This window comes from Seriola aureovittata, chromosome 3 (assembly GCF_021018895.1).
Source record: "Seriola aureovittata isolate HTS-2021-v1 ecotype China chromosome 3, ASM2101889v1, whole genome shotgun sequence".
NCBI lineage: Eukaryota > Metazoa > Chordata > Actinopteri > Carangiformes > Carangidae > Seriola > Seriola aureovittata.
Window position 1 is genome coordinate 19,439,739 of NC_079366.1, and position 26,382 is coordinate 19,466,120.

The 26,382-nt window shown below is 38.0% G+C and overlaps 3 protein-coding genes across 3 annotated transcripts; 1 reads left to right on the forward strand and 2 right to left on the reverse strand.

Annotated features, from left to right (window-relative positions):
* Positions 1 to 377: 377 nt before the first annotated feature.
* Positions 378 to 9,303, forward strand: LOC130166093 (ATP-dependent RNA helicase DHX15). Its single transcript, XM_056371429.1, has 14 exons — positions 378 to 547; positions 2,475 to 2,817; positions 2,913 to 3,106; positions 3,221 to 3,380; positions 4,514 to 4,732; positions 4,838 to 5,005; positions 5,181 to 5,267; positions 5,456 to 5,605; positions 5,748 to 5,856; positions 5,944 to 6,135; positions 7,295 to 7,417; positions 7,903 to 8,093; positions 8,549 to 8,718; positions 8,847 to 9,303. Exons 1-14 carry the CDS (start codon positions 483 to 485, stop codon positions 8,962 to 8,964), a joined length of 2,289 nt encoding a protein of 762 aa, XP_056227404.1. The 5' UTR covers positions 378 to 482; the 3' UTR covers positions 8,965 to 9,303.
* A 703-nt stretch (positions 9,304 to 10,006) lies between these two features.
* LOC130163111 (solute carrier family 22 member 7-like) lies at positions 10,007 to 13,391 on the reverse strand. Its single transcript, XM_056366980.1, has 9 exons — positions 13,014 to 13,391; positions 12,772 to 12,875; positions 12,511 to 12,665; positions 12,185 to 12,353; positions 11,685 to 11,808; positions 10,989 to 11,098; positions 10,608 to 10,822; positions 10,362 to 10,470; positions 10,007 to 10,217 (listed from the first exon to the last, which is right to left on the reverse strand). The coding sequence occupies exons 1-9, from the start codon at positions 13,389 to 13,391 to the stop codon at positions 10,007 to 10,009; spliced, it is 1,575 nt and encodes a 524-aa protein (XP_056222955.1).
* A 2,267-nt stretch (positions 13,392 to 15,658) lies between these two features.
* Positions 15,659 to 26,177, reverse strand: LOC130163150 (solute carrier family 22 member 7-like). The gene is made up of 19 exons (XM_056367058.1): positions 25,791 to 26,177; positions 25,432 to 25,535; positions 24,863 to 25,017; positions 24,616 to 24,784; positions 24,397 to 24,520; positions 24,169 to 24,278; positions 22,932 to 23,146; positions 22,719 to 22,827; positions 22,399 to 22,605; positions 19,438 to 19,840; positions 19,228 to 19,331; positions 18,602 to 18,756; positions 17,809 to 17,977; positions 17,482 to 17,605; positions 17,278 to 17,387; positions 16,843 to 17,057; positions 16,454 to 16,562; positions 16,006 to 16,212; positions 15,659 to 15,903 (listed from the first exon to the last, which is right to left on the reverse strand). The coding sequence occupies exons 1-19, from the start codon at positions 26,175 to 26,177 to the stop codon at positions 15,864 to 15,866; spliced, it is 3,216 nt and encodes a 1,071-aa protein (XP_056223033.1). The 3' UTR covers positions 15,659 to 15,863.
* Positions 26,178 to 26,382: the final 205 nt, after the last annotated feature.

Here is a 26,382-nt window from a genome sequence, read left to right on the forward strand (position 1 = left end):
GAAAATAAACATTGGTTGCAGTCTTATTGCAATGCTGTGATGGAACAATACTATTTTACAAGGGTTTCTCTGTATTAATGAATTGACACAAAAAAATGAAGCAATCTGATAAAACAACTTCTAGACAAACGAGCAAATTAGCAGTTAAGGCCATAAGACTTTGTCTACAAACAATTTTGTCTTCAAGACAAGGCTGATATCTTTGCTGATATTTTACTTGAAGTGGTTCATTCGTCTAACAATTTTGTGATAAATCAAATTATGTAAACTCAGTATATGGTGTAAATCTGGGACTTTTGGGGTGTCTTGAGGTGGACCCTCCAGACCAGTAGGCGGCGGTAAATGAAGTCTGTAAAAACTAATGTGAAAAGAATAAAACACTCCAGCACAGGAATCAGGAAACCAAGTTAGTTGCATATCGCCCGGCAGAATTGTATTCACGTTGATTGATTGACGATAACCTAAGTTTATCCCCCCCAAAGATGTCCAAAAGACATCGCCTGGATTTGGGTGATGACTACTCCTCCAGTAAGAAGAGGTCTGATGGGTAGGTGAAGCTCCACAGTTTACATGTCTGCTCTAACCACTCCGGTGCTAACCGACTGTTAGCTGATGCTAGTTAACTTGGCTAACCATAAAATCTAAATCATAAAATCAGCTGGAATAATGTACAATAATGAAACCTTAGCTGTTAATGTTCTAGTTCTTTTCTTAGCCACTGCTCCTCCGCATCCCAAATGTTCCTGTGGTACATGATAGTCAATATATTTAATTTGGTGTTAAGTTAATGTAAGTAGCTGCTGAGGACGGCTCAAGCTAACAAACGAAGCCTCAACGTTACCATCACGGCTGAGACACGTGTGTGTGTGTGTGTGTAGAGCTAACCTTACTTGGCGCGGTGCTAACAGCTCCAGCCAGCCACTGTTAACTGAGTAAAGCCGAGTAAAAACTAACTACAAAAACGTAAACTATGATTTGGTTTGTGAAGCAAACCGCTATCTAGATACACTTACAAGTTACCAAATAAGGGTCTGTTGACAGAACCAGTGCATTAGCATGCTAGCTAACGGCAGTCAAACAGAACAGCTAACAATTATTTGTTATTGATTAATCTGTCAACAATCCTCTGCATGAATTGATAAATTCATAACTTTTCCAGTCTATCTTAAAATAAAAATAACATTAAAACAGCTTTTGCTTGCTATCATGAATTCGTCCTGTCATTAAAAACTATCCATTCATAATAGACTTTGAATGTAGGGAGTGCGTGACAAAAATAAATCTGTATTCATTAGTTACTCTGAAGCTAATATGAGACTTCAGCACTCCCAGTTGAACAAATGAAGTGGCTATCATCCAAAGTGATTGTCTCTCTAGTGTAAATGTCCTTCCTTTAGTTTCCCTGTTGAACTACAGTGGAAGTATAGTGATTTAAAAGAGGGAATGTTTCTACTGAAAGCTGTAAATTTGAAAGACACTCACTTGAATTGGCTCATTCAGACTGCTGACGCTTCATATTAAATTCAGCTGAACCGAAAAATACACTTTTGCACAAAACAAGGAGGGATAGCGGACTTTGCCCCCCCCCCCCAACCTGCATTAGGAAGGGATTTTGTAATGACCAGCAGGATTAGGAGGAATGATTACAGTAAGCAAAACCTGTTTAAGTGTTCTTATGGACACATGGCTATTCCTGTAAGACAAACTGTTCACTAGATGTGAACCTGTCCTTTAGTCAATATTTTTTTTCCCTATTAAAAAAAAAAAAAAATTCAGATGTCTTATTCAACAAATGGTATAAAACCCATACATTTAGTTTATGGTAATATGCATTCTGAAAAATGAATATTTTTGTAATTATTGCTTGAAAAATCCCTTGAAAAGTTTTATTTGATTTATTTGCTTAATGTACATTGTAAACTGGCAACTGAGTGTACATTAGAGCTCGACCTATAAGTCACCCAGGCCAGTCTATTGGCTAATACTAGCTTATCACAGATATATCAATTTGTACAATAATTGAAAAAATGAGATTAATGGGTCCCTGTCAAAGAGGAACAATATTGCTCAGTCTATTGTTTTTAAATCTAAAGATTCAGTACCGGTAGGATTGTAATGTACATAATGCAGATTAATGCTGCTTTCATGTCGTATCTCGGAGATATGGCAATTGAACTTCAGATATCAGATATAAATCTGAATTTGATATAGTCAACCTGGCTTTTATTTTTATGATAAGGAAGTGCCTTATTATCCAAACAATTATGAATGCTTCACATCCACCAAAGTCCGACCAATTCTACAATCATAACTGTCTTGAGTTGTCCTTTGAGGTAAACGCTTGCAGACTGACCACGATCTGTTCCATATGATGTGACGTGAATGCAGCATTAACTCGATTGATACTTGAAGTTTCATAATGATTTCTTTACAAGCGAAATGTTTATAACAATTTGTTGCCATGATGTTGACAGGAGAGACCGTGACCGTGACAGAGACCGCGAGGACCGCTCCAGGGACAGGGACCGAGATAGGGATCGGGACCGGGACAGAGACCGGGACAGAGACCCGAAGCCTTCTAGTGCGCCAGTTAACAGCACGGCAGCCGGGCCAGTCTTACCACCCATCAAGCAAATGGTTGTGCACCAGCAGATCAATCCATTCACCAACCTACCGCACACACCGCGTTACTACGAGATCCTGAAGAAGAGGTTACAGCTTCCAGTGTGGGAGTACAAGGAAAGCTTCAGCGATATCATCACACGTCATCAGAGCTTTGTGCTTGTCGGAGAGACTGGTTCTGGGAAGACGACACAGGTCTGAAATGCAATAAATTGACCTGTGTCTTACGTGCTAGACACTAAAAGCTTGTGTTGTGCACACTAACAGCCTTGCAACCTTTGCTTCTTCAGATCCCACAGTGGTGTGTGGACATGGTGAGAGGTTTGCCTGGTCCCAAGCGAGCGGTGGCCTGTACTCAGCCCAGGAGAGTGGCAGCCATGAGTGTGGCTCAAAGAGTGGCAGATGAAATGGACGTCATGCTCGGACAGGAAGTCGGTTACTCCATCCGATTTGAGGACTGTAGCTCTGCCAAGACTATATTGAAGTAAGTGATTTAGAGCTGCTAGCGCTCAAAAACAGCTTTTTATCGAGCAATCGGTCGTATTTGATTTATCCCAGAATGTCTTAATCTAAAAAATCATGTCCGTTATTTCTTCAGGTACATGACTGACGGTATGTTACTAAGAGAGGCAATGAATGACCCACTGCTGGAGCGATATGGTGTGATCATTCTGGACGAGGCCCACGAGCGAACTCTGGCCACAGATATCCTGATGGGAGTACTGAAGGAGGTGGTGCGTCAAAGACCAGATCTGAAGGTATTTGTTCATTTTTGAATAAAAGTGATAACATTTCTCTTTGTGAATTTTATGTTTTGCTACAGCCGGGTGATTTTCTAAATTTATTTTTGGCTGATGATAATAAAATGAATACCGTAGAGTACAGCACTGTACCGTAGAAACTCCAAAGCGAGTGTGTCACTTTGATTAGTTTATTCATTTATTTAAATTCCACTGATCATGAGAAGGTAGGAAATGCATGCTCTACAGCACAGACTGGAGGAATAAGCTTGTCCTTTTTTGATAGCTGTCATATTATTATTATTATTATTATTATTATTATTATTATATCATCATCATCATCATTATTATTATAATTATATATTATTATGACCATACACAGCTCATGTAGTAAAAAAACACCACACACAGGATTGTTAATTGGATGACAAACAGGGAAGTCGTTTGCACCAATAAAACAGAGGCACATAATTTCGGTGCAATAGTTTCTGCGTCAGTTAACTGAACAAATTACAGCTTTTTTTTTCCCCCTCTTGATCAAACAAATGTTATTTAAAAAACATACAGAGTGACTGATGCTTAATGGACCATATCAGAGGTTTTGCTTGTGTTGGCCAAATTACAACAAATATATATATATTTTACATGACAGCAAACCCCATGCTCCTGCTTTTTGGACTTTTTAAATGTATTTTCCTCATTGTTCAAGGCACACACTGGTTTCCATTAACTTCTGTATGATATGAAAATGTATTAGCAAACTCTTGAAACTTGCTTGATTTGTGTGAACCATCACACTGCATTAACACTGCATTAAGTTTAGTTAAAGTTGCGTCATGGTTGGGAGGTATCGGAGCTCGCACTTTCTAAATCAATCTCCAGTGACACTGTGTTCTCACCCAGTGAAAATGGAACAAAAACTGAGGCTGACTTACTGTGCACTAGGATGAATTACGCAATTCAGTCAGGTTTCAAGACTTTGCTTATAGATTCATACATTATAGAAATTAATTACTGTACATTTGAAAAAAAAATTGTAAAGTGTGATTTTTGTAGGTCACGGGCTAAAACACAAACACACACGGGTTATGGTCTTTTTAAACAAATGTGAGTAGAAAAAGAAACTTGAGTGATGCTTCCTTCATGGACAGGTGATCGTCATGAGTGCCACACTCGACGCTGGGAAGTTCCAGATCTACTTCGACAACTGTCCCCTGCTGACTATTCCTGGTCGTACACACCCTGTGGAGATCTTCTACACCCCTGAGCCCGAGCGAGACTACCTTGAGGCAGCGATCCGCACTGTCATCCAGATTCATATGTGTGAGGAAGATGAAGGTGACTGCTTACTCTTCCTCACTGGTCAAGAGGTAAGACTTACAACGCTGAGATTACTGGTCCATTGGGAAGCCTCATTATTGTGACGTCGGTCTGTGTCTTGAACAGCAAAATGAAACCTAACCTTCTGCTTTCAGGAAATTGATGAAGCCTGCAAACGGATCAAGCGTGAGGTAGATGACCTTGGACCCGAAGTTGGAGACATCAAAATCATTCCACTGTATTCCACGTTGCCGCCGCAGCAGCAGCAAAGGATCTTTGAGCCTCCTCCTCCAAGGAAACCCAACGGTGCAATAGGAAGAAAGGTCGGTTTTGAATCATAGAGATATAGGTTTCAGCTTAATTACAATATGAGTTTTAAACCAAATCAAAGTTGCATTTTCTGTTGTTGAATGACTTCCCATAATGCATCTTTTTGCATCTAATTATCAGATGTTGATAATAGATGTCTGACAGACTGTTGTTGCTTCTTCCTCTTAGGTCGTGGTGTCGACAAACATTGCTGAGACTTCTCTAACAATTGATGGTGTGGTGTTTGTCATTGATCCTGGATTTGCTAAACAAAAGGTGATTTATTCTTACATGTTTTATCCTATATAAAATCTTTGGTTAGTATCATTCTGTAAAACTTGTTAGTATAAATGTAGATAAGTTTTGTTGTTCACTAGTGGTCCTGTTTTCCTTGTTTACAATGTAAAAACATGCACCTCTCAGGTCAGTTGTTTAATTAACCATTGTTCCAAATGTGTGTCCAGGTGTACAATCCTCGTATTAGGGTTGAGTCTTTGCTCGTCACGGCCATCAGTAAAGCTTCTGCCCAGCAGAGGGCAGGACGAGCTGGCAGAACACGTCCAGGAAAATGCTTCCGCCTCTACACAGAGAAGGCCTACAAAACAGAGATGCAGGCAAGTGACCACAGTTACATAAACAGGAGGCAGAAAACCGCTCAAAAGCATACTTCTGTCGTTTCAGTTTTCATTGGCTCCGTGTAGTTTAATCAGAATTATATTGTCAGATACATTTAACATGGTAATCATCCCTCTGCAGGATAACACATACCCTGAGATTCTTCGATCCAACTTGGGATCTGTTGTGCTGCAGCTGAAAAAGCTTGGTATTGACGACTTGGTGCACTTTGACTTCATGGATCCACCTGGTGAGTTTGTCTGCATAAAGAATACTAAAACCTCCAAAAGTCTCGAGTTGGGCATGACCCTCTGACCCTCCTTCTCTCCCACCACAGCTCCAGAAACACTGATGAGGGCCCTTGAACTGCTGAATTACCTCGCAGCTCTCAACGATGACGGTGACCTGACGGAGCTGGGCTCCATGATGGCTGAGTTTCCCCTGGACCCCCAGCTGGCTAAGATGGTCATTGCCAGCTGCGAGTTTAACTGCTCTAATGAGATCCTTTCCATTACTGCCATGCTGTCAGGTAATGCCCAGGACTGGGCTGACATCTTCCTTGCCTTCTGTAGGCCCACTCTCTTGGGGTTTAAAAACACGGCTATTCACTGCTGGTGGTGAAAAGAAGTGTCCCACCTAGAATTTAGATTGTGCGCAGCATTGTGGAACACAAGCAAATAAATGCAGGACTATTAATCATACTTTATATTTAATTTGCTATTATTTCATATTTTAATTCCTGTGAAAGTCTTGATGTGGCATCTCAAGCACTTCATTCAACACCATATGTAGCATCAAAGTATTGCCCCAGTGTTGCATGAAAATGCTTCTTCCTTTAATTCTTTCTGAGAATCATTTTTGTTTTAAACCGGTTGACAACAAGTACAGCTTATTATGTCAAGTTACCCTCTGTGTGTAGTTTATTGAAAAGTTGTGCAACGTATTTGAACAAATATTTGAGTTTGTAAGAGTTTTAAACAAAGATTTTCATTGTTCCTAACAGAATAAATACTGTATAGGGAATATAGTGTATGTAATAATGAAAAGGCGTTTTTAATCTACAGCTTTAGTTTTAGTTTGAATGTGTTAACACTGGACAACTTCAGTTAAATGTTAAAGCTCTCTTTGAACTGACAGTCAATTTGTTTTTGACTTTTAATTTTAGGTTTAATTTATGGTCATAGAATATACAGTATGTTTAGTGGATAGGGCAGGCACCACTTACCTTTTTCATATTCGTCACATTTATGTGAATTTTCTTTTCATTGAAATAATGCATTATGAATTTTTGCTGTTATCATTTTATATAGTTATCGTGTGTAGCCTATAAGTATTTTTATTATCTGCTCTCTTAAAGGCCTAACCCCATTGTGTCTCAATACCAAGAAGTTAAATTTCTGAACCTTGAAAAGTTAAACATTGCTGGTGTCCCTAACACTTTGTAGTTGTGTGAAAACTCTTGTTTTACAGATGTGGTTAAATGACCCCCTCTCTACGAGCTAATAGCCAATACAGTTGGGAATGACCATGAGAAAAGCCTGCAGCCCCCTTTGATAGAGCTTGTGGTCCTGCCCTGTCCCAACGCAGTGTCGAGTGCCCTAGCATCATAGGCTTTGCTCCATTTTTCTGTGAATGTTTGACTCATCCCTATGGGCGGCTTTGTTGGGGCCCATACCAACCTTGTTTAGTCCCACAGTGTTTTGTCCGCCCCACGGAGGCTAAGAAGGCAGCAGACGAGTCCAAGATGAGGTTTGCTCACATCGACGGAGACCACTTGACGCTGCTCAACGTCTACCACGCCTTCAAACAAAGTGAGCACCAGTCTAAGTTCTGCACCATACTCCTGTTTTTTTTTTTTTGCATTATCATGTTGCAGCACTGAAATGCTTACACTTCTAATATTGAATAAGCATTTATTGAGTGTTTAGGTACTTTGGATGCAACATAACAAGCTAAAACAAGCTGACAATAACATAAGTATTCATTTTGAGTCCTGTATTTAATCTACAACAACTCATGAGGAAGATCCATCCTCAGTTTCAGCTGTAGGTAGAAACCATGATCGGAGTGAAGGTGGGGGCCAGAAAGCCAAAAAAAAAGTACTAAATCACTTCATAAAGCAAATTTGCTCTCTGTTATTTTAGTGATGCCTTTTACATTTTTTTTTTTTATCTATAGTTTATATTAAAAAAAAAGGTTGAGCCCTGAGTTTACTGTAAAAATAACATCAAACGCTTCCCATTCCCATTTTGAAACACCTGACATTTAATTAAATCTCTGTTATACTTTTTTCCAGACCACGAGTCTAACCAGTGGTGCTATGACAACTTTGTCAACTACCGTTCACTGATGTCTGCTGACAATGTGCGGCAGCAGCTGTCCAGGATCATGGACCGCTTCAACCTGCCCCGTCGGAGCACAGAGTTCACCAGCAGAGATTACTACATCAACATCCGAAGGGCGCTCTGCACTGGGTTCTTCATGCAGGTGAACACACAAGGATGCTAGCTGACATGTTAATGATACTAGCAACTCCTAAAAGCAGTACATAGAGATTTAATAGAGACTTTATAACACACCATAATGCAGCTATAAGTAAAAATCATGACATTTTTAGGAGTAGAGTACAGTAATTGCCAAAATTTATAACATCTTTGAAGATGTATTTTACACTGTAATGTTACTATTCATTATTTCTTCATACGAAATGTTCTGCTCATGGGTGCACACAGGAGGAGATATAGTTGTTTATAAATGCATTCATAAACCACAAAAGAACATAATAGTGTGTAATAAACCATGTCTGAACTGTTTATATACTGCTTATAGATGGTGCGGGGCTCCAAGATGACTTTACAAGAAAATTGCTAATTTTGCACCAGAGATGTTTGTTTTCTAACTTGTTGAGGTCCTTCTGCATTTTCTTTCGTCCCATTCTGCAGGTGGCTCATTTGGAGCGCACAGGTCATTACCTCACAGTGAAAGACAACCAAGTGGTCCAACTCCACCCATCTACAGTCCTGGACCACAAGCCCGAGTGGGTGCTCTACAATGAATTTGTCCTCACCACCAAGAACTACATCCGCACTTGCACAGACATCAAGCCAGAGTGGTATGTGTGCTGAGGTTTCAAAAAGTTTCACTAATACAGGTTCCTCAAGATAAATCTTTGTAACTGAGCTTTGTTTGTACATGATCGCACTGACGGAACTAATCATGATCCTCTTTCTTTGGTTACAGGCTGGTGAAGATTGCACCCCAGTACTATGAAATGAGTAACTTCCCACAATGTGAAGCTAAAAGACAGCTGGAACGAATCATTGCCAAACTAGAGAGCAAGGAGTATTCCCAGTACTGAACAATAGCCAAGAAGTGTCCTGGAAAACAACTGCGTACTATAGTTTTAGATCTTTCTGTATCATTGTATCTTAATGTTTAAAATTTGGCATTTTGATTTTTATATTTTGTTTGCTTTTTCTTTTTTTTCCCCTTTTCCCATCAATGTTAATTCTGTAACTAAGTGTAATGTCAGATGAAATATCAGCAGCAAATCTTAGACTTGGCTATAAAAGATTTTCAAAAGGAATATCAGAAACATGTCATTTAGATGTGGTTGACTTTCCTTTAGGGGATTACTGAGTCATAAAAAAAAGAATTGTGCTTGCTTTGTTTCTTTAATAAAGGAGCTTTGACTTAATTTCCGTGTAGATATTAATTAGTAAAACCTGTTATTATAACAGTTGTGTGGTCCATACAGGAGTTTTAATGTTTCACTTTTGTGTTGAGATATAAATTTGGTCAAATAAATAAACAGAACCAATACACAGGTTAATATGGGCACTATATTGTTAAAGTACATAATATTACTTTGTCATACAGATTATCAGCTCGTTAACTTTATGTTTTGGTACTTTAAAATTCTTAGCAGCCAGATTGTTCAACTCACCTTTTTTGTATCACCTAACATGGAGCTTAGTTTATAATTTAATCCATTTTACAGATTAAATATCGATTGTTTTCTAATTTAAATCTTCAGGGAACAAAATCAGGTCTGAGGCACTTTTCATTAAAACAGTTTGTTTTATCACAAATGCGCATCTTGTATATAATTCACTGGTAATCCCTTACTTGAAATTTCATACATGTATTTCTCTATATTAATAAAAACAAATCTGCTCACATTTATGTTAAAGTACAGGATTTACAGTAAAGTGTCGCTAATTTATCTAATTACAGGGATCCCCAATCTAGAGGTTACAAGATAAAATGTAGAGGTCAAAAACTGAGAAAGATGGAAATGATATCCTTCAAACCAACCAATATTTATTTTCTGCTTCAAGAAAAAACTGCACATAAATTCACCCATAACAGACTGTTAAAAATAACGTTGACAGTGTTTACTACCACTGCTCTTCAATATCCTCTATGGTCTCTGGCAGGCACCTGTTGCGTGTCTCTGGCAGCATTCTTGCCACTATTCCCCCGACTACAGCTGCAGAGCACAGGACAACTTGCGGCAGTTCCTTCCAGACATCATCCAATAAGAGGATCAAAGGAGCCACAGCTACACCAAATCGAGCCATGAAGGAGTTGTAGCCCATACCATTCTGCCTATAAGAAACATTCAGAGACATTGCCTTTAACAATGATTTGATACTTCTAGGTAGAAATAATGCCCATGTATTCAATGTCCTGCAATATTGATATAGCACAGGTTGTTGAGAGAAAGATAAAAAGAAAGGCATGCATAGTTACCTCACTACAGTGGGATAGAGCTCAGAGCTGTAGAGCACAACAGTCCCAAAGGATGCTGAAGAAAACCCTTTTCCAATGACTGCTACCACTGTTCTCACAACAGACATATCTGAGAGGAGAACATCATTTTCTTATTGTTTCAGTTCATTTTTCATAATGAAAAAAATAGAATTCCTTATATACTCCAGTGCATAATGGTTGAAGCTCTGGGGTGTAAGTATGTGAAATGAACAATTATCTAGATACCTGTAGGTACCACAATGTTGATTCCAAGACAGACAGCAGCCAACAGCATAGCTCCCACCTCAGTCCGTCGCCTGCCAATCTTATCCAGTAAGTAGTAAACTGATACTTTGGCTGGGAGCTCAATTAAAGCATAGGTAAACTGAGTGAGATAGATATTGAGCCCAAAGCCTGTGATGTTGAAGCTGATGCCATAAAATATAGTCGCCACGCAAAACCTAGGGGAAAAGAAAGTGCAAGCTCATTAAACAGTCTGTTGATACACCATCACAACATTTCATCTGGATCTTTTAAGATGTAAAACTAACTCTTTGACCCAAACACAATACATAATATATTTTACAACCAAAAACCATTGACCTAAATCACAGTGGGAATACAGACCACAATGCACCAGTACACAGGGCCAGTTTCCTCATCTTGGGTGTTCGTATCAGATCAAGGTAGGAATAGGTCCGATCTCTTTTCTCTGTCACAACAATAGTGGATAGTGTCTGAAAGAATGCAAAGCAGCATTGTTCTTTGAGCCATGTGATATAAAAATAAAGGATAGTGTTTTAGGCAACACAAAAATAATTAGAATCTGAAAGATTGCAGGCCCAAGACTATGTTGTTGATTTTATTATATATATATATGTATGTATTGGTTCTCTTGACTTAAACCTGCAGTGCAGAACTTTTGTCTCCCCCCTCTGAAAGTGAGAGTAAGAGTTTCTTTATTATCTGGAGAATCAGAAACCTTTCTTTTGGATGCTTCCAAGGCTGTTCCACCATAGTGCCACCATACGCCTAGTTGCTGTAGGCTACTCCATCTCCGTTGCTATGCTTTGCTACCCTCTTCTCTTTGTGAAACCAATCATTTCTGGTTGATGTAAAAAGCATCGCTTCCGGTACGCCAATGCGGGAATGTCGCCACAGACACCAGATTTAATACTCCAGTATGTTGCAAGATACCGAGGGATTTACCTGCCGCTGATAGGCTTAATCAGCATTGTATGAACTCATTTGCCTGAATGTAACGGACGTTCATTTAAATAGAACTGCACTCCAGCTTTAACTATCATCTGCTATGCAATATACCTCTGTTTTAAGTGTGTGAATTAACTCTTCTGTTCCGTTCATCGTGGCGCATTTTTTCAAATACGTCTGGGCTTGCTCCAGCTTTCCATTGGCGATGAGCCACCTAGCTGATTCTGGCATCCACCTAATGTTGAAGGCAAAGAGGTTTTTTAGTCCTAATGCATTACATGGCAATAATTTCCATTGCATATTTACATTTAAAGCATAATCCATAAATACTGTGTACATCTAGCTGTGGTTGGATACAGGCGTAAGATAGAAGTAGCAAGTTTAATGAGGCAAATTTCAAATCAGGCGAAAGCCGATTATGCTATGTTTTTCTTTCACCTGGATATTTGCCAAAGAAAGACATTGACTGTTCAAACATTGCCTTAATATGTTTTTGGGCAATGTAAGAGTGTCACTTGCCTATGTTTATAACCAATAACCCAATCAATCACAATCCCACTGAGTAAGGACTAAGGTTGTTTGACGAAAAGATCTAATTTTCAGAGTCATACCTCCAGGTGAAAATGGCCAAGAGTAGAGGTGATGTGACACTAACAATCAGCCACCGCCAGTCAGTAACAAAGTAGGCAATAGCTGCAAATCCTGTGTTCCCAAATGTCCATGATAAACTATCAATCACTCCCACCAGTTTCCTGTGCTCAATGTCCACCCACTCCACACCTGCAAAGAACAAACATCCCATCACTTACTTTGCAACAATCGCTTGTCAGAAAAAAACACTTTAAAATTACAACAATACTTGTAATCTTTTTTTCCTGCATTTGGTAGTTTGGGCTTCTGAGGTGATGTGTTAAGATACAGAGCAGAGATTATTTACTAAGGACTGCTGAAACAATGACGATGCCAGTGATGCAAAACCCCGTGAAGAACCTCAGCACTGCAAACATCACATAGGATGAAGAAAAAGCACTTGCAACGGCAAACAGCATTCCAGACACATAGGACACCAACAGCATGATCCTTCGTCCAAACCTGTGGAAAGTCAGGACGTCTCCAAAGTTAGTGTTTCTGATTGGTTGAAACCCTAGGTGATCATATACTGTATATACTGTACACTTTAAGTTGTAAACTGAGATACTTGTCACTCAAACTTCCAAAGGTCACAGCTCCAAACATCACTCCAATGAAGAAGATGGTTGCAGTTGCTTTGTTTTTTCCTCTTCTATCACACACCAGGTCCCACTTGTACAAGCAAATAAAGAAAGAGGACAAGTTCTCTCTGAACATAAAAGACTTCTTCATAAAACTTAAATATGATGGTGGACACAATACATGTTGTTGAGTTTGTGATATTTATGAATGAAAAGTAATCTAAGTCACCTGTGAAGTCAGAGTAGATTTGAAGGTTGTGTTATCGTACACCCATCCATTCTGGCACAGCACTGTGGGCAGGTCAGTCATGTTGGGGTTGAGCAGCAAATCATACTGAGGCTCTGCAAACATCTGACAGGAGCTCAGAGTCCCATCGTCCTGGACTGGAATACTAACAACAAGCCTCTCTGCTTGCGATAAATTCCTGAAATGATCTCCATCATCTAGCGAGCTGATGTTGCAGTGGTGAGAGGGAACCGCTGCTATGAAGTTGTTTAGCATGAAGTGGCAGGGCAGTGTGAAGCGTCCAATGAAGCTGATTACAATGATCATTATCTGAAATCTTCCAAATCCATTAATATCAGCAAGGACATTCTCAAACCTCATTGTGGCTTCTCACTGTGTGTAAAATGTCTTCCTTTGAGATTAAAAAGAAAAACTGCTCACACACCCATGCCTGTACACGAAAAAGTGAGCAGCAAACTTGAATAGAGACCTGATAAGACAACCTTCGGCATTTGACTCTCCCAAGAGCTGCTGTATTAAAGCTGAAATGGGTGAATATTTTACCTCACTTAACCACTAAAACAACGTCTCTGGGTGACTGTGAAGCATTTGTGGTAATAGTTAAAGCAGGATCCTTATTTCACCCTTTAGATAAATGAGTCATTTACTCATCCTTTACTGGTCATGACTCAGAAATTAAAAGAATGACAGCAGATACAAGTAGTTGAAATGAGTATATTTCACAAAGTGACTGGATATACCCTTAGCTGTAGGGTGACGAATTCAGACAACTGGAAAAACTGCTCTCCAACTGAGAGGAGACCCTTCATCACCTGGGGGATTATACACTTACAGAGCACTTTATTGGGAACACCTGTACAACTGCTTATTCACTCAGTTATTCAACCAGCCAATCATGTGGCAGCAGTAAATGCATAAAATCTTGCAGACACAGGTCAGAAGCTTCAGTTAATGTTCACATCAAACATCAGAATTGGGGGAAAAATGTGATCTCCATGACTTTGACTGTGGCATGATCGTTGGTGCCAGACGGGTGAGTATTTCCGAAACTGCCGATCTCCTGGGATTTCTGCTGACGCAGCTGTTGGGTTGGGTTAGAGTTTGGTGTCAACAGCATGAATCTGTTGACCCAACTTGTCTTGTGTCAACAGTACAGGCTGGTGGTGTAATGGTGTTAGGCATGTTTTCCTGCTTTCATGAACATGATGATCAGTTCAGTGTACTTCAGTGGCTTCCCCACTCACCAGATCTGAATCCAGCAGGCCACCCCTGGGATGTGGTAGACTAGGAGATTTGCAGCATGAATGTGCAGCTGGCAAATCTGCGAATGGACAGGCAATCATGTCAACATTTCATTACATTATAAAATGTAATCCAGGCACAATTAAGTTTTTGCACAAAACGTATTTGCTGTTGCAGTTTTGTTGTATAGAAATATAATTTTTAGGAGACAGGGTTTGTCCAAGGCTATGACAGGGATACCAGCCCACTGTTTATTTTAAAATTGTGATCAGTTGTATCAAACGCTGCTTTGAGATGAAGCAATAACAGAACAGAACGTACACTGGACTTAGTGGCCATCTGTAAATTGTTTGTGAGTAAACTGTTTTGTGCTGTGCAATTTAAAAAATTCTGATTAAACTTCTATAAAAGAGTTTTGCTAATGGGGTTATTTCAAGGCTCCTGTTACCTCTTTGAACAATCTAGTAGGAGTGGTCTCCCATGGGGCTCGATGAGATTATCTGAGAAATTAATGTAGAGATATTGGCTTGAAGCAGATTTTGTTTGGGGGAAGCAAAGTCTGCTGTAGTGGAGGGAGAGATATTGACCCTGATATGATCAATCTCGTTGGCACAGTCAGCAGCTGATGAGGCATCATCAGCAGGAGCAGAGCAGTTCACAAGATGGTCAAGGGACTGTGTTGATTAGCAACATTTAATTAAGAACAGTATAGTTCAGTTATAACTCATTTCATTATATGTGACTCATAAATCTTAAAGCAGCTACACGTAAGTTTCGCTATCGCTACATAGCCAAAGTTAGCATTAACATCTGTTTACTTTCCACTCTAGATGAAGTTCAGCATCAAACTTCTCCGTGGAGAACTTCTCCGTTCTCCAGCGGTGGAAAGCAACCCTCTTCATTTGCTTCTATTTCTATCACTTCTTTACCTCTACTGAAGTTAGCATGCTAACCAGCTAGCCCCAGACCGTCTAGTCACTTTCTGATACTGAGTCACTGTAGTGTCCAGTCTGCTCTGAAGATGTATTATAACCTATTGTATTGTAAACACAACAATGGCTGATGCTCTTGGCAAAGCTGGTAAGTAAACAGCTGTTAATGCTAACGTTAGCTATGTAGCAATAGCAAAACTTACAAATAGCTCCACAAGCCGGAAGCCATGTGCATCCACAGCTTTTTCCAAGACTGTGCATCTCCTCATGCTCTAATATACATAATGTACATGAAATCATGGCTTCAAATGCACAGCTGTTAAACACTCATATGTTAGTTTCAAGTATTTATTGAGATTTGCCCAATGTATTTGTTACAAAACACAGGAACATTATTATTGTGGAATCAATTCATTTTTTATTTAACATGTAACTTGCAAAACTGTTGCTTGTAGTGATGAATGCAAAGAGAACAATCAGCTGACTCTGCAGTTGCCCTCAGCTCTAAGGAGCAATTCAGTGTTTTTCTGCTCATTGCTCTTAGTTTTACATCCTATTTTAACTTCACATTATAAAGCTTGATAATATGCCAGTATTTTGTTTACAGTTTGTCTCTGCTGCTGTTTTCATATATTTTCAGTTGCAATGGTGAAAACTTTTAAGGCGGAGATTTCTCATCCGTTGTGGAGATTGATCGTCTTCTGAAACACACAAAAAAAACATTTTCATCTTATGCCATTTATTTATCACTGTGTTTGTTGTTTGGATGCACAGTGAGAGTTATAAATAGGAACCAGTACCCCGTCTGTTCCACTTCCTCAATTGTCTCTGGTAGACGGATGTTTTGTGTCTCAGGAAGAAAAGAAGCTGACAGCCCTGCAGCAAAAGCCACCAGGAAGAAAACAATATTTGGTAGTGGGAGCCACACTTCTTCAAGAAGCATGATCAGGGGGGATATGGATACGCCTAAACGCGCCATGAAGGAGCTGTAACCCAATCCATTTTGTCTGTGTAACAGAAAAAAAATATAACCTCTGACAACAGAGAAACCATAACACATTTGTAACTATCAGGGATCTATTTCACAATACAAATGCAACTCCCTTTAACACTGATGTAGAACTCATTCTGGGTGTTGATTGCTACCTTTTTCAAAAGTCTCAGTAAACTTCACTTTCGGAAATGGCCTCTGGATAACAGAAATTGTTTGTAAATGTGCAAAATATAAGCTCTATATATTTTACTGACCTAATTACTGTGGGGTAGAGCTCTGCTGTGTACAGATATACAGTAGTAAAAGCTGCCTCTGCAAACATCTTGCCCAAAGCTCCTACAACTGTCTTAATCATCCCCATTTCTGAAAGAAAAAGTTGGCGAAGGACATTTTAACTCTACATTGTATTATATTTAAAGCCACTCTGTCCAGAATTTGAAAATTAATGACTCCCAGTGCTGTTTTTTAAAAAAAACGTATTTACTCTTTACTTAGGTAATCAATCTATACAATCTAAACATGTATTATTTTTTTTCCAAGTTTTGCTTTTTCTGTTGTTGCTGTTGTATGTTATTGTTGCTGTAGTAACAGAAGCCACCATGACCTTAGTTTTTCAAAAAAGACACCTGAATTGATCATTTACCTTGAGAGAGAAACATCTTGCAGATTATACACAGTCCAGTCAGAACAAGTGTTCCGGCCTGACTCAACCTTCGACCTATTTTGCTCAAGCTGAAAAAAATAATTGCTTTTGCTGGGATTTCAATTGCACCGTAGATGAACTGTGTGAGATAAATGTTCACACCAAACCCACTGACATTCAAGCTGATTCCATAATAAGTACAGGCTACTCCAAACCTATGAACAGAAAAAGAGCAATGTAATCATGTTATACATAAGTGATAATTCAAAGTAACTATTTCAGGACACTTTGGAGTGTATGAACTTGATGATACCACGGTCGCTTATTGGTTGAGCAACAGCTGAGTAAACAAATTAGACATTTTCATAAGGCTTAGAAGTTAAAGTGTCAGTTGTTTGAAGGTAAAGTCAATCCTACATATATACAGTACAGTACCACACAATGCCAGTAAGTACAGTCAATCTCCTCATTCTGGGAGTCTTCACAAGGTCCACATAGGAATACTTTCTGTTTTCATTTTCCACAAGTATTACTTTGGACAGGATCTGGAGAGTGAAAGGAAAAGTTTGGTCAAAGAAAAGAATAGAGCTGTGCATCAATTTTTGTTTAGAAATGAAAAGATTATGTAAAATGTTGAACCTCAGGCTTTAGGTCATTCATGAACTGCTCTCTGTGGTTGACCTTTGCACACTTGCTCAGGTAATAATGAGCACTGTTTAGCTTTCCATTGCTTATAAGCCACCTAGCAGACTCAGGGAGCCACCTGTAACAACATTTGTTTTGATAAAGCTCAGGTTTTTCATATAAACTCACGAGTCACACCCCTGCCTCATCAAAACTAAAAGTCTGATCTTTAAACACCGTAAAATTGTTTTCTATAAAGATTCTTTTTATTGGCAATTATTTTTGTGAAAGTTATATGCCAATATACAGAACAATAATTATGTTGAAATTATTTTTCCTTACCACCAACAGATCATCGCCAAAAATAGTGGAGCAGTTGCTGTGGCAGTCAGGTACCTCCAGTCATTCACAAAATAGGCCACAACAGGAAGCAGAGAGGTAAAAACACTCCAATCCATGCTCATTAAAACACCCACTGCAGTTCGATGCTTGATGTCCACCCATTCAATGCCTATTATGAGCAATGATACTAAATCAGATCTATCAAAAATATACTTGACCATAATTATGATAATCTAGTTTACACTTTAGTAGATGCAGATTTAAAAAAAAATATTAGTAGTATTTATTTAGGTTAGAACACAAAACTGATAAAAAGGTTAGTGTGAGGAGTATAGTATATGTTACATATATGTTAGTATAGTTATGTACAAAATTGGAGGTATGTGTGTGAGGAAAACTTTTTTGTTTATAATTTTATTGGTGTAAGTTGTGTTGTGTTGTTGTTGTTTTTTTTGCTGGACTCAAAAAGAAGATAGTTTCTAAAAAGCAAGAAATATATATATAACAGCAACCATCTAATGACCTAAGCTTTATACAGTACATGTGATAAACAGCTGTGTTGTATTTGATAGAGCATTTTGACTCATCTGTGGATCATTTCTTGACTTTGGCCGCACACAGTGGGTTTAAAATGAATTTGTTTGTCTTCACGGAGAGTGATAAAAGAAGAAACCATGAATCACCTCTACAAACTTAGTTTTACACTATGAAAACTTCCCACATGCAACTGAGCAAATTGTTTTGTTTTCCAAACATTACATAAATAAAAGACAGAGCATGATGTTCCACTCACAAAGGACAATGGTGATGATACTTATTGCAGAAATTCCAAAACCAGTGAAGAACCTCATGACAGCAAAAACACTGAAGTTGTATGAGAAAGCACTTGCAAATCCAAACACTGTGGTCATCACATACGACAACAGAAGTGTTCTTTTCCTGCCAAACCTGTGAGACAAAAAAATTAAGAGATAAGTAATTAGTTAATTATTCATTTGATATAATAGATATAGGCCTACAGTATGTTCAGAAGAAGTTTGCGAAAGCACTTTCTTTAGGTAAGACACATATATTCCTTCATATAAAGTGTCTACAGTGTGAAAAAAGAAAGTCTACAGATGTTCAGTGTGACGTTTTGAGTCAGTTTTATGGTCAGAACTGCGCTGGCTGCACTACTACTGTCTTATGCATAGCTGAGACCTTACAAGACAACATTTGGACTCAATTCTTGACTCCATACAGGTGCACGGAGGCTAATACAAACTAAAAACTAAAATGATATCAATAATTATATTGATATTTTCAATTTTCAATGTTCAATGAGTTTTCAATGTACGAGTTTCTCTCATATATTTGTGTAAAAACAAATATAAGTAAGTAGCATAAGGTGTCTGATTTGAGAGCTGAAGTCGTGGACACCTGTCACTAAGATATCCAAATACTGCTGCTCCAAGCATGACTCCCATGAAAAAGATCGTGGCTGTGGCTCTGTTCACTCTTCTCTTATCACAAACCAGATCCCACTATGGAGGGAATACATAACAGATGAAAAATAGTGAAGCATAAAGTAAAATCTGGGACCAGTATTTGTTTAATGCTTTGTACATTTAAAAAACAAAAAAAACTCACCTCTGTGGCCAGAGTGGATTTGAAGTTAGTGTTGTCATACACCCATCCATTCTGGCATGACACTGTGGTTAGGTCAGTTATGTTGGAGGAGTTGAACAGCAGATGATACTGAGGCTCTGTATACATCTGACAGGAGCTTGGGGTCCCATCCTCCTGGACTGGAATACTAACAACAAGCCTCTCTTCCAGGGATAAATTCCTTAAATCAGCTCTGTCTTCCACAGAGCTGATGTTGCAGTGGTGAGAGGGAATGACCGCAATGAAATTGTTCAGCAGAAAGTTAAACGGCAAAGTCACACGAGGAATTACTATCATGAAGATGATCCATATCTGGAATTTCCCAAAGCCATCTACCTCTGCCAGCACATTCTCAAACTTCATCCTGAAAATAAGTAATGCTACACTTCCAATTTGGAGTGAAGCTCAGGGAATAATAGTAAATATCACAAAGCACACAAGATGTTAGTTTGAAAGTGAGCTGCTAGCCTTTTACTTATGTTAAATGCTGCAGGTTAATGGTCAGCTCTTAGGATGATTAGTGAATGTTTCATAAGGTAATGAAAACAGAAAATTTATGCACTCTCAGCAGAATAAAAAATAATCTGACAAGTAAAGTATTTTTAAAAAATTAATCATTTCCCAATGACTGCATGTTAAAACTATGTATCCCTAAGCAATACAATACTCCACCTTGAAAGATTAATACTGACACGATCGTTGTCTAAAGGTTAAAAAACACTTTTGTGGAAGAAAATCAGTTTCGAGTGAGGAAAGAAATAATGCTCTTCTTACACCACTTGGTCATGACTGGTACAGATTGAAATAGGATGAATCCAAATAACTTGACTTTGACTTTGACTTTTCCTGTGGTGTCAAGAGCAGATCAAATTTTTCACACTTGCCTAATACTTTCCTTCATGACCAGATACCTGCAAAACTAATTTCATTCCCAGCAGGTTTAGCTGAACTTTGTGTTTAGTGTTAATTAACAGCCAGCAAGTTACAGTTTAAATATTTGGTACAATGCCAAGGAAGAACTTACTGGATACCTGCTGGTACAAGTACAAACAAGGGGGCAACACATTTGCATTTAGAGCGGACTCAGGAATAAATTGCACCACCCACTTATAACTATATAAATATAGCATAATTTTAGAATAAAATATAATGTAAATAATTTCATTTCAATATCAGCAACGTTACCCCATTGATCCTACCTTGTTACCCAGTAATAATTTTAATGTGACCTTTACTGGGACCTCGCTGTAGACAACATGATGGACCTCTGCAATTTTTTCCATGAAGGATTTTAAAAAAAATTACAGATTATATTGATAATATCTAAAAGTTTATTCATTAGAAATATATTTTAAAACACAAATGTCTCTCTCTAGATTTTGAATGAAGTTTGCAAAAATGTTAGTTCAATAATTAAAAAAAATGTTTTATGTGTTGAAATCAAATTTATTTGTTAAACAAATGAAACATTTTATAAAGCAATGTGAAAAAGTTATACCTATAGCTGCAAGACCCAGTGAGCTGCTGATGAAAGACAGTGGTCACTAGCACTTTTATTGCATGTTCCATAGTCAAGATCTATATAACCGTGCTATTATGTTAAAATAAATGTTATGTTTCGGGTCAGATTGACCCCATTTAAACCACCAAAATATGACTACAATTGAAAGTGTTATCCAAGTTTACACTCAGCAATCAGCAAGGAAAACATAGTTCAGAACTGGAATACTTTTATAGTTATTTTATTTTATTTTATTTTATTTCATAGTCACTTTTTAAACACACTTTTGAACGCCAAGCCTGTGCACAGGATCAAAAAAACACCTTCTTTTTGAGAATTGCCAAAAATAAACCATTTATCAAAGCCAGAAGCTGTGAAGACTGAGAGAATCTCCTGATTTTCAACTTTCCCATGGTCAGTGAACTTACCATGTGTGACATACGCTTGCCTCAGAAAATGTGGCTGATTTTAAGGTTCAAATTGCAATCTTTCCGGATTTCAAGCAACTCACACGAGGATTCAGAGCTGTCCTAATCCGTGTGAGGACGTGTGAGTAGGGCTTATATCCTACTATTTCAGACCTCATTTTTTTCATCATTTTAGCATGATGTATCTCTATAATATGTGTCTGGGTTATATTTATAAATATTGTAATAGCACCTGACAGATTTTCAAGAGAGTCAAAGGGGGGTTTCTGGAAGGGAAAGACCCATTTGAGGACGTGAGTATTTTAGGTCTATTTCATCATATTATCATGTGGTATCTCTAAAATATGTGGAATGGTTATATTTAGACAAATTATATTAGCATGTAAGGTATCATAATACTGATATCACACTATAATAGATTATAATAGACTATTCATATTATAATAATTATAGTGCAATGTCACCTGGAGCAACAGATTCTGCTACTAAGTTCTACTTTTCTTGGGTTTTCTTCCTCTGTTGTCTTCTGTTATCCAGCTCTGTTAGGTTCAGCACATAATTTAGACAGTACAACTAAGGACATGTTGAATCCTGACAGGCTGTTGGTTCAAGCCAGTTGGTTCAAGTATTTATAGAGTTTTTCACAATGTCATTTGATATTGTTATTTTAAAATCATCGTCTTAAATTTTTAAATTGAACCAGCTTTTACTAAATTGTGCACACTAAGTATCACTCTCATCATTAAGAGTGATTTTTATTGAATCTCCTTCTTCCTTGTTGATTTTACTCTGCAATATAGATAAAACTTAAATTAGTCATATTTTCAGGAAAGAATATTAGCAAATGATTAAAACATAAATTATTTAGAAAGATGTAAACTGTATAAGGCTCTGAAATTATGGTTAGCTTGCTTTTTCAAGGTTAACTGGATTATTCTTTAGCTGTGAAGCTCACTGAGGTGGGTAATCGTTTACTGTACATGTAATCTTCCTTTAAAACCATTTCCTCTGTACCTTGGTTTCTCAATGTCTTCGATGAACTCTGGCAGTCGTGTGTTTAATGTTTCAGGCAGAAGTAAGGCCACTAAACCAGACAGAACGGCTACGGCACAGTATGTGACTTGAGGGAGGAGATGCCACACGTCCTCCAATAGCATGATGAGTGGGGATAAGGACACACCCAGCCGTGTCACAAATGAGGTGTAGCCGACGCCATTCTGTCTGAAAAATCAAAGTCAGGGGGTTAATGAAAACCTGTTGCACATCTGCTGCTAACAGAACAGAAGATCATTGTCTGTGGTCAAACTGGATACATGAGTTTGTTGCTGACTGACCTTACGACTGTAGGATAGAGTTCAGTTGTAAAGAGTAACATGATTGTGAATGAGGCCTCTGACAGGGCTTTTCCAAGAACAGCGACAACAGTACGACTGATCCATTTATCTGTGGGAAAATACAAAGAAGTTTAATCAAAAGTATTTTCAGGTATATTAACAAAAATGCAACAAAATTAAATGATTAGATTTAAGATAAACTGAAGAAATGACCTTTTGCAACAAACATGTTGATGAAGAGACAGAGTCCGGTCAATAGCATGGCCCATATCTGACCAGGCCTTCTACCAACTTTATCCAGGAAGAAATACACAGCAATCTTCATTGGCATTTCGATGAATGCAAATATAAATTGTGTGAGGTAAAGGTTTAGTTCGAATCCAGTGATATTTAGAGTTATCCCATAATATGTAAATGCAACTCCATACCTACAAAAGGGAGAAAAAAGAACTCAAACCTTGTATTGACATGCCATTTCTAACCTTGGGATGATTTTTTAAAAAAAGAAAAGAAACATTGTTAATTTGGTTGCTGATATGGTTACTGATAACCGATAACAGTGAGTTTAGTTTTGCAAGTCTTTATAGCAGGGTGGAGTGTTACTGTGAGTTGTTTTGGTATCATCAAGCATCTTTCAATTAAATACCATATTATATAAACTTTATATTAATACTATATAATTACATTGCATATTATCATGTAAAATATCATACTACATATTACATTACATTATTAATATTATTGTATTGTGTATTAGAAATATATTATCAATCATTAGACTTTCTAGTATTTGATTCATGCCACACACTTAAATTAATTAGTTTACTAGTTATTTGGAAAAGTAATAAAAAAAAGACATAATAAGACATAATAAAATAAAAAAAACCCTAAAGGCCTTATAAGGAGATCTAAGCAGAAAACAGAAATGAAAAAAAAAAAAAAACTATTGTAAAACTAACCTAAATCACTGTTTATCAGTGAAGGAAAAGAGACATTAGCACATTGAAGAGACCATAGAAAAAACAGGACTCTTAAATATGTCATATCAAATGTTATAATATATCATATGCTAATAACTAGCACATGCTACAGCTGCTACAAAAGAATACTTATTTGCTTTCTTTCTGAGAGTTAGACGTTTATTCACACTTTTCATGTCGTGCGCTAACTGCAGAGCTGGAGCCAGGCGACAATTAGCTTAGCTTAGCAAGAAGAGTGGAAACCAAACAAACCTGGCTCTGTCCAAATTTCAAAAAACCCACCTACCAGCACATCTAAAGATCACTGATTAACATACACAAACAGACAATTTGTGGTTTTAGAGGGAGTTCAGAATGTGCTAGCTGTTTCCCCTTATTCCCGTCTTTAAGCCAAGCTAAGCTAATCATCTCCCAGCTGCAGTTCGTAAAAGGTATTACAGACATGAGAGTGGTATGTGTCAAACATTTACCCCAGTATCCCTGAGCATATAGAAAGTTTCCTTATATTTGGAGTCCTGAAGAGGTCAACAAGATTGTACTTCTTATCTTCGGTTTCAGTTTCTGCAGACTCCAGTAATGTCTGTGAGAAAGCAGGATAAAAAGCACACAAACACAGTCAAGATGTTCATTTAAAACAGATCCTTTTTCTAAATATGAGGTTGTCAACTAACCAAAATGAAAACATTGCTGAAATATACCCTTGGTGTGATGGTGGCCATACATGCTGATCTGTTGTTCATCTCGGCACATTGCAGGATGTAATGATGAGCAGCATCTGCCCTCCCACGAGCCATGAGCCACCTTGCAGACTCTGGAAGCCACCTGCAGTGACAAACATGTTGAGTTAGGTGTTTCATCAGCTTCTAGTAGGATTCATCTTTTCATGCTGCAAAATGTGAAACATGAAATTTTGATACCTCCAAGCAATGAGGGACAGTATCAGGGGTGAGGTCACTGCCACAATGAGCATCCTCCACTCATTTACACAGTATGCAATTCCAACCAGAATCAAGTTCCCAAGTGTCCAATCCAGACTTATGATTACACCAGAGAAAGTCCTGTGTTCAATGCTGAACCACTCGATGCCTGCAGAAACGTCAGCACAGAAAATGTCAAATCAAGAAACACTTCAGTGGAAATAAATTTCAGCACTAGCCTACTTACTTAGAACCATGGAGATGATACTTATTCCAGCGAGTGACATCCCTGTGAAAAATCTCAGGATGGCAAACATTACATCCGATGTGGAGAAAGTGCTTAGCACCGCAAACATCAGGGATGATAAATAAGAAACCAGCAGAAGTGGCCGTCGCCCAAACCTGAAGGATAATAATTCACATGTTAGGAAATATTTTGCACACAAGTGATCAAATTATTTCTCATCCCATTCTGTTATCTCAATTAATTTCTTTATGTTTCTTTTTGTTATTTAATTGTGTTGGACCTGCTATAATGAAGATTTTAACAAGTCCTGCCTGTGACATGCATAATGTTTTTCAGATTTTTTACATTCTGCTGTTCATGTTGTAATTTTTACTATAAACTTTACTATTAAATACCTATATACAGTAATATTCCCAGTTTGATAAGAGCTGGCACACTACTGTATGTATGCACTGTTGCAACAACCATTTTCTCTGAACTTTTTAATCTTATCTAACATTTGTTACAGTGAGTGAGGGATGTTTTGGACATTATGGATATACATACATACATTTCATTGACAATCTTACCTGTCACTGAGAAACCCAAATAAAGGGGCTCCAAACATAACACCAATGAAGAAAACAGTGGCTGTTGCCTTGTTCAGCCCTTTTCTGCTGCACACAAGATCCCACTTCAGAGAAAACATTCAAAATATTACAATATGTATTCTTTTTACATAAAACATTCACAAGTTCTAAACCACATTTCTTACTTTTGCATGTATTATATTCACTGTACGTAAAAAAAATTCTACCATAAAAGATGAGCAACCCTTAGAAAAATGTCTTTTACTTTAATGAAATATGACCTTTTTTTTTTTTTTTTAACAAATTACAAATGCTTAAAGTCTTTGAGGAACACATCATATTTATTGAATGACACTTACCTCTGTTGCCAAAGTAGATTTAAAAGTGCTGTTGTCATACACCCATCCATTCGGACACTGAACAGTAAATATATTCTCACTACTGTTCTTTGTTGACCCTGACAGATTTTGATATTGGAGCTGTTGAAACATCTGACAGGAGCTCAGAGTCCCATCCTGCTCGGCTGGAATACTCATACTCAGTTTCTGTTCTACAGTTAAATTCCTGAAGATTCCTCCATCATCCAGAGTGCTGATGTTGCAGCGGTGAGCGGGAACAGCTGCAATGAAATTATTCAGTAGGAAGTGACATGGCAGAGTAATTCGAGAGAGCATCTGAATCAAGATTAGCTTGATTTGGAATTTTCCAAATCCATTAACCTCTGAAAGGATGTTGTCAAATTTCATTTTGCTATGCCCGTAGAGTCAGACAGAGAGCTATATGTTGGAACGGTGATGTAAGATAAAGTGATAGATACTAAACAGGACACATTTACCAGCCCCATGTTAATCATTACAGTTGCTTATGAGTCCCAGAATGGTGCAAGTACTGTCACAATGGGCTCTACTGTAAATGCTGTTAATCAAGAGCCAAAGACCATCTGCATTTTTC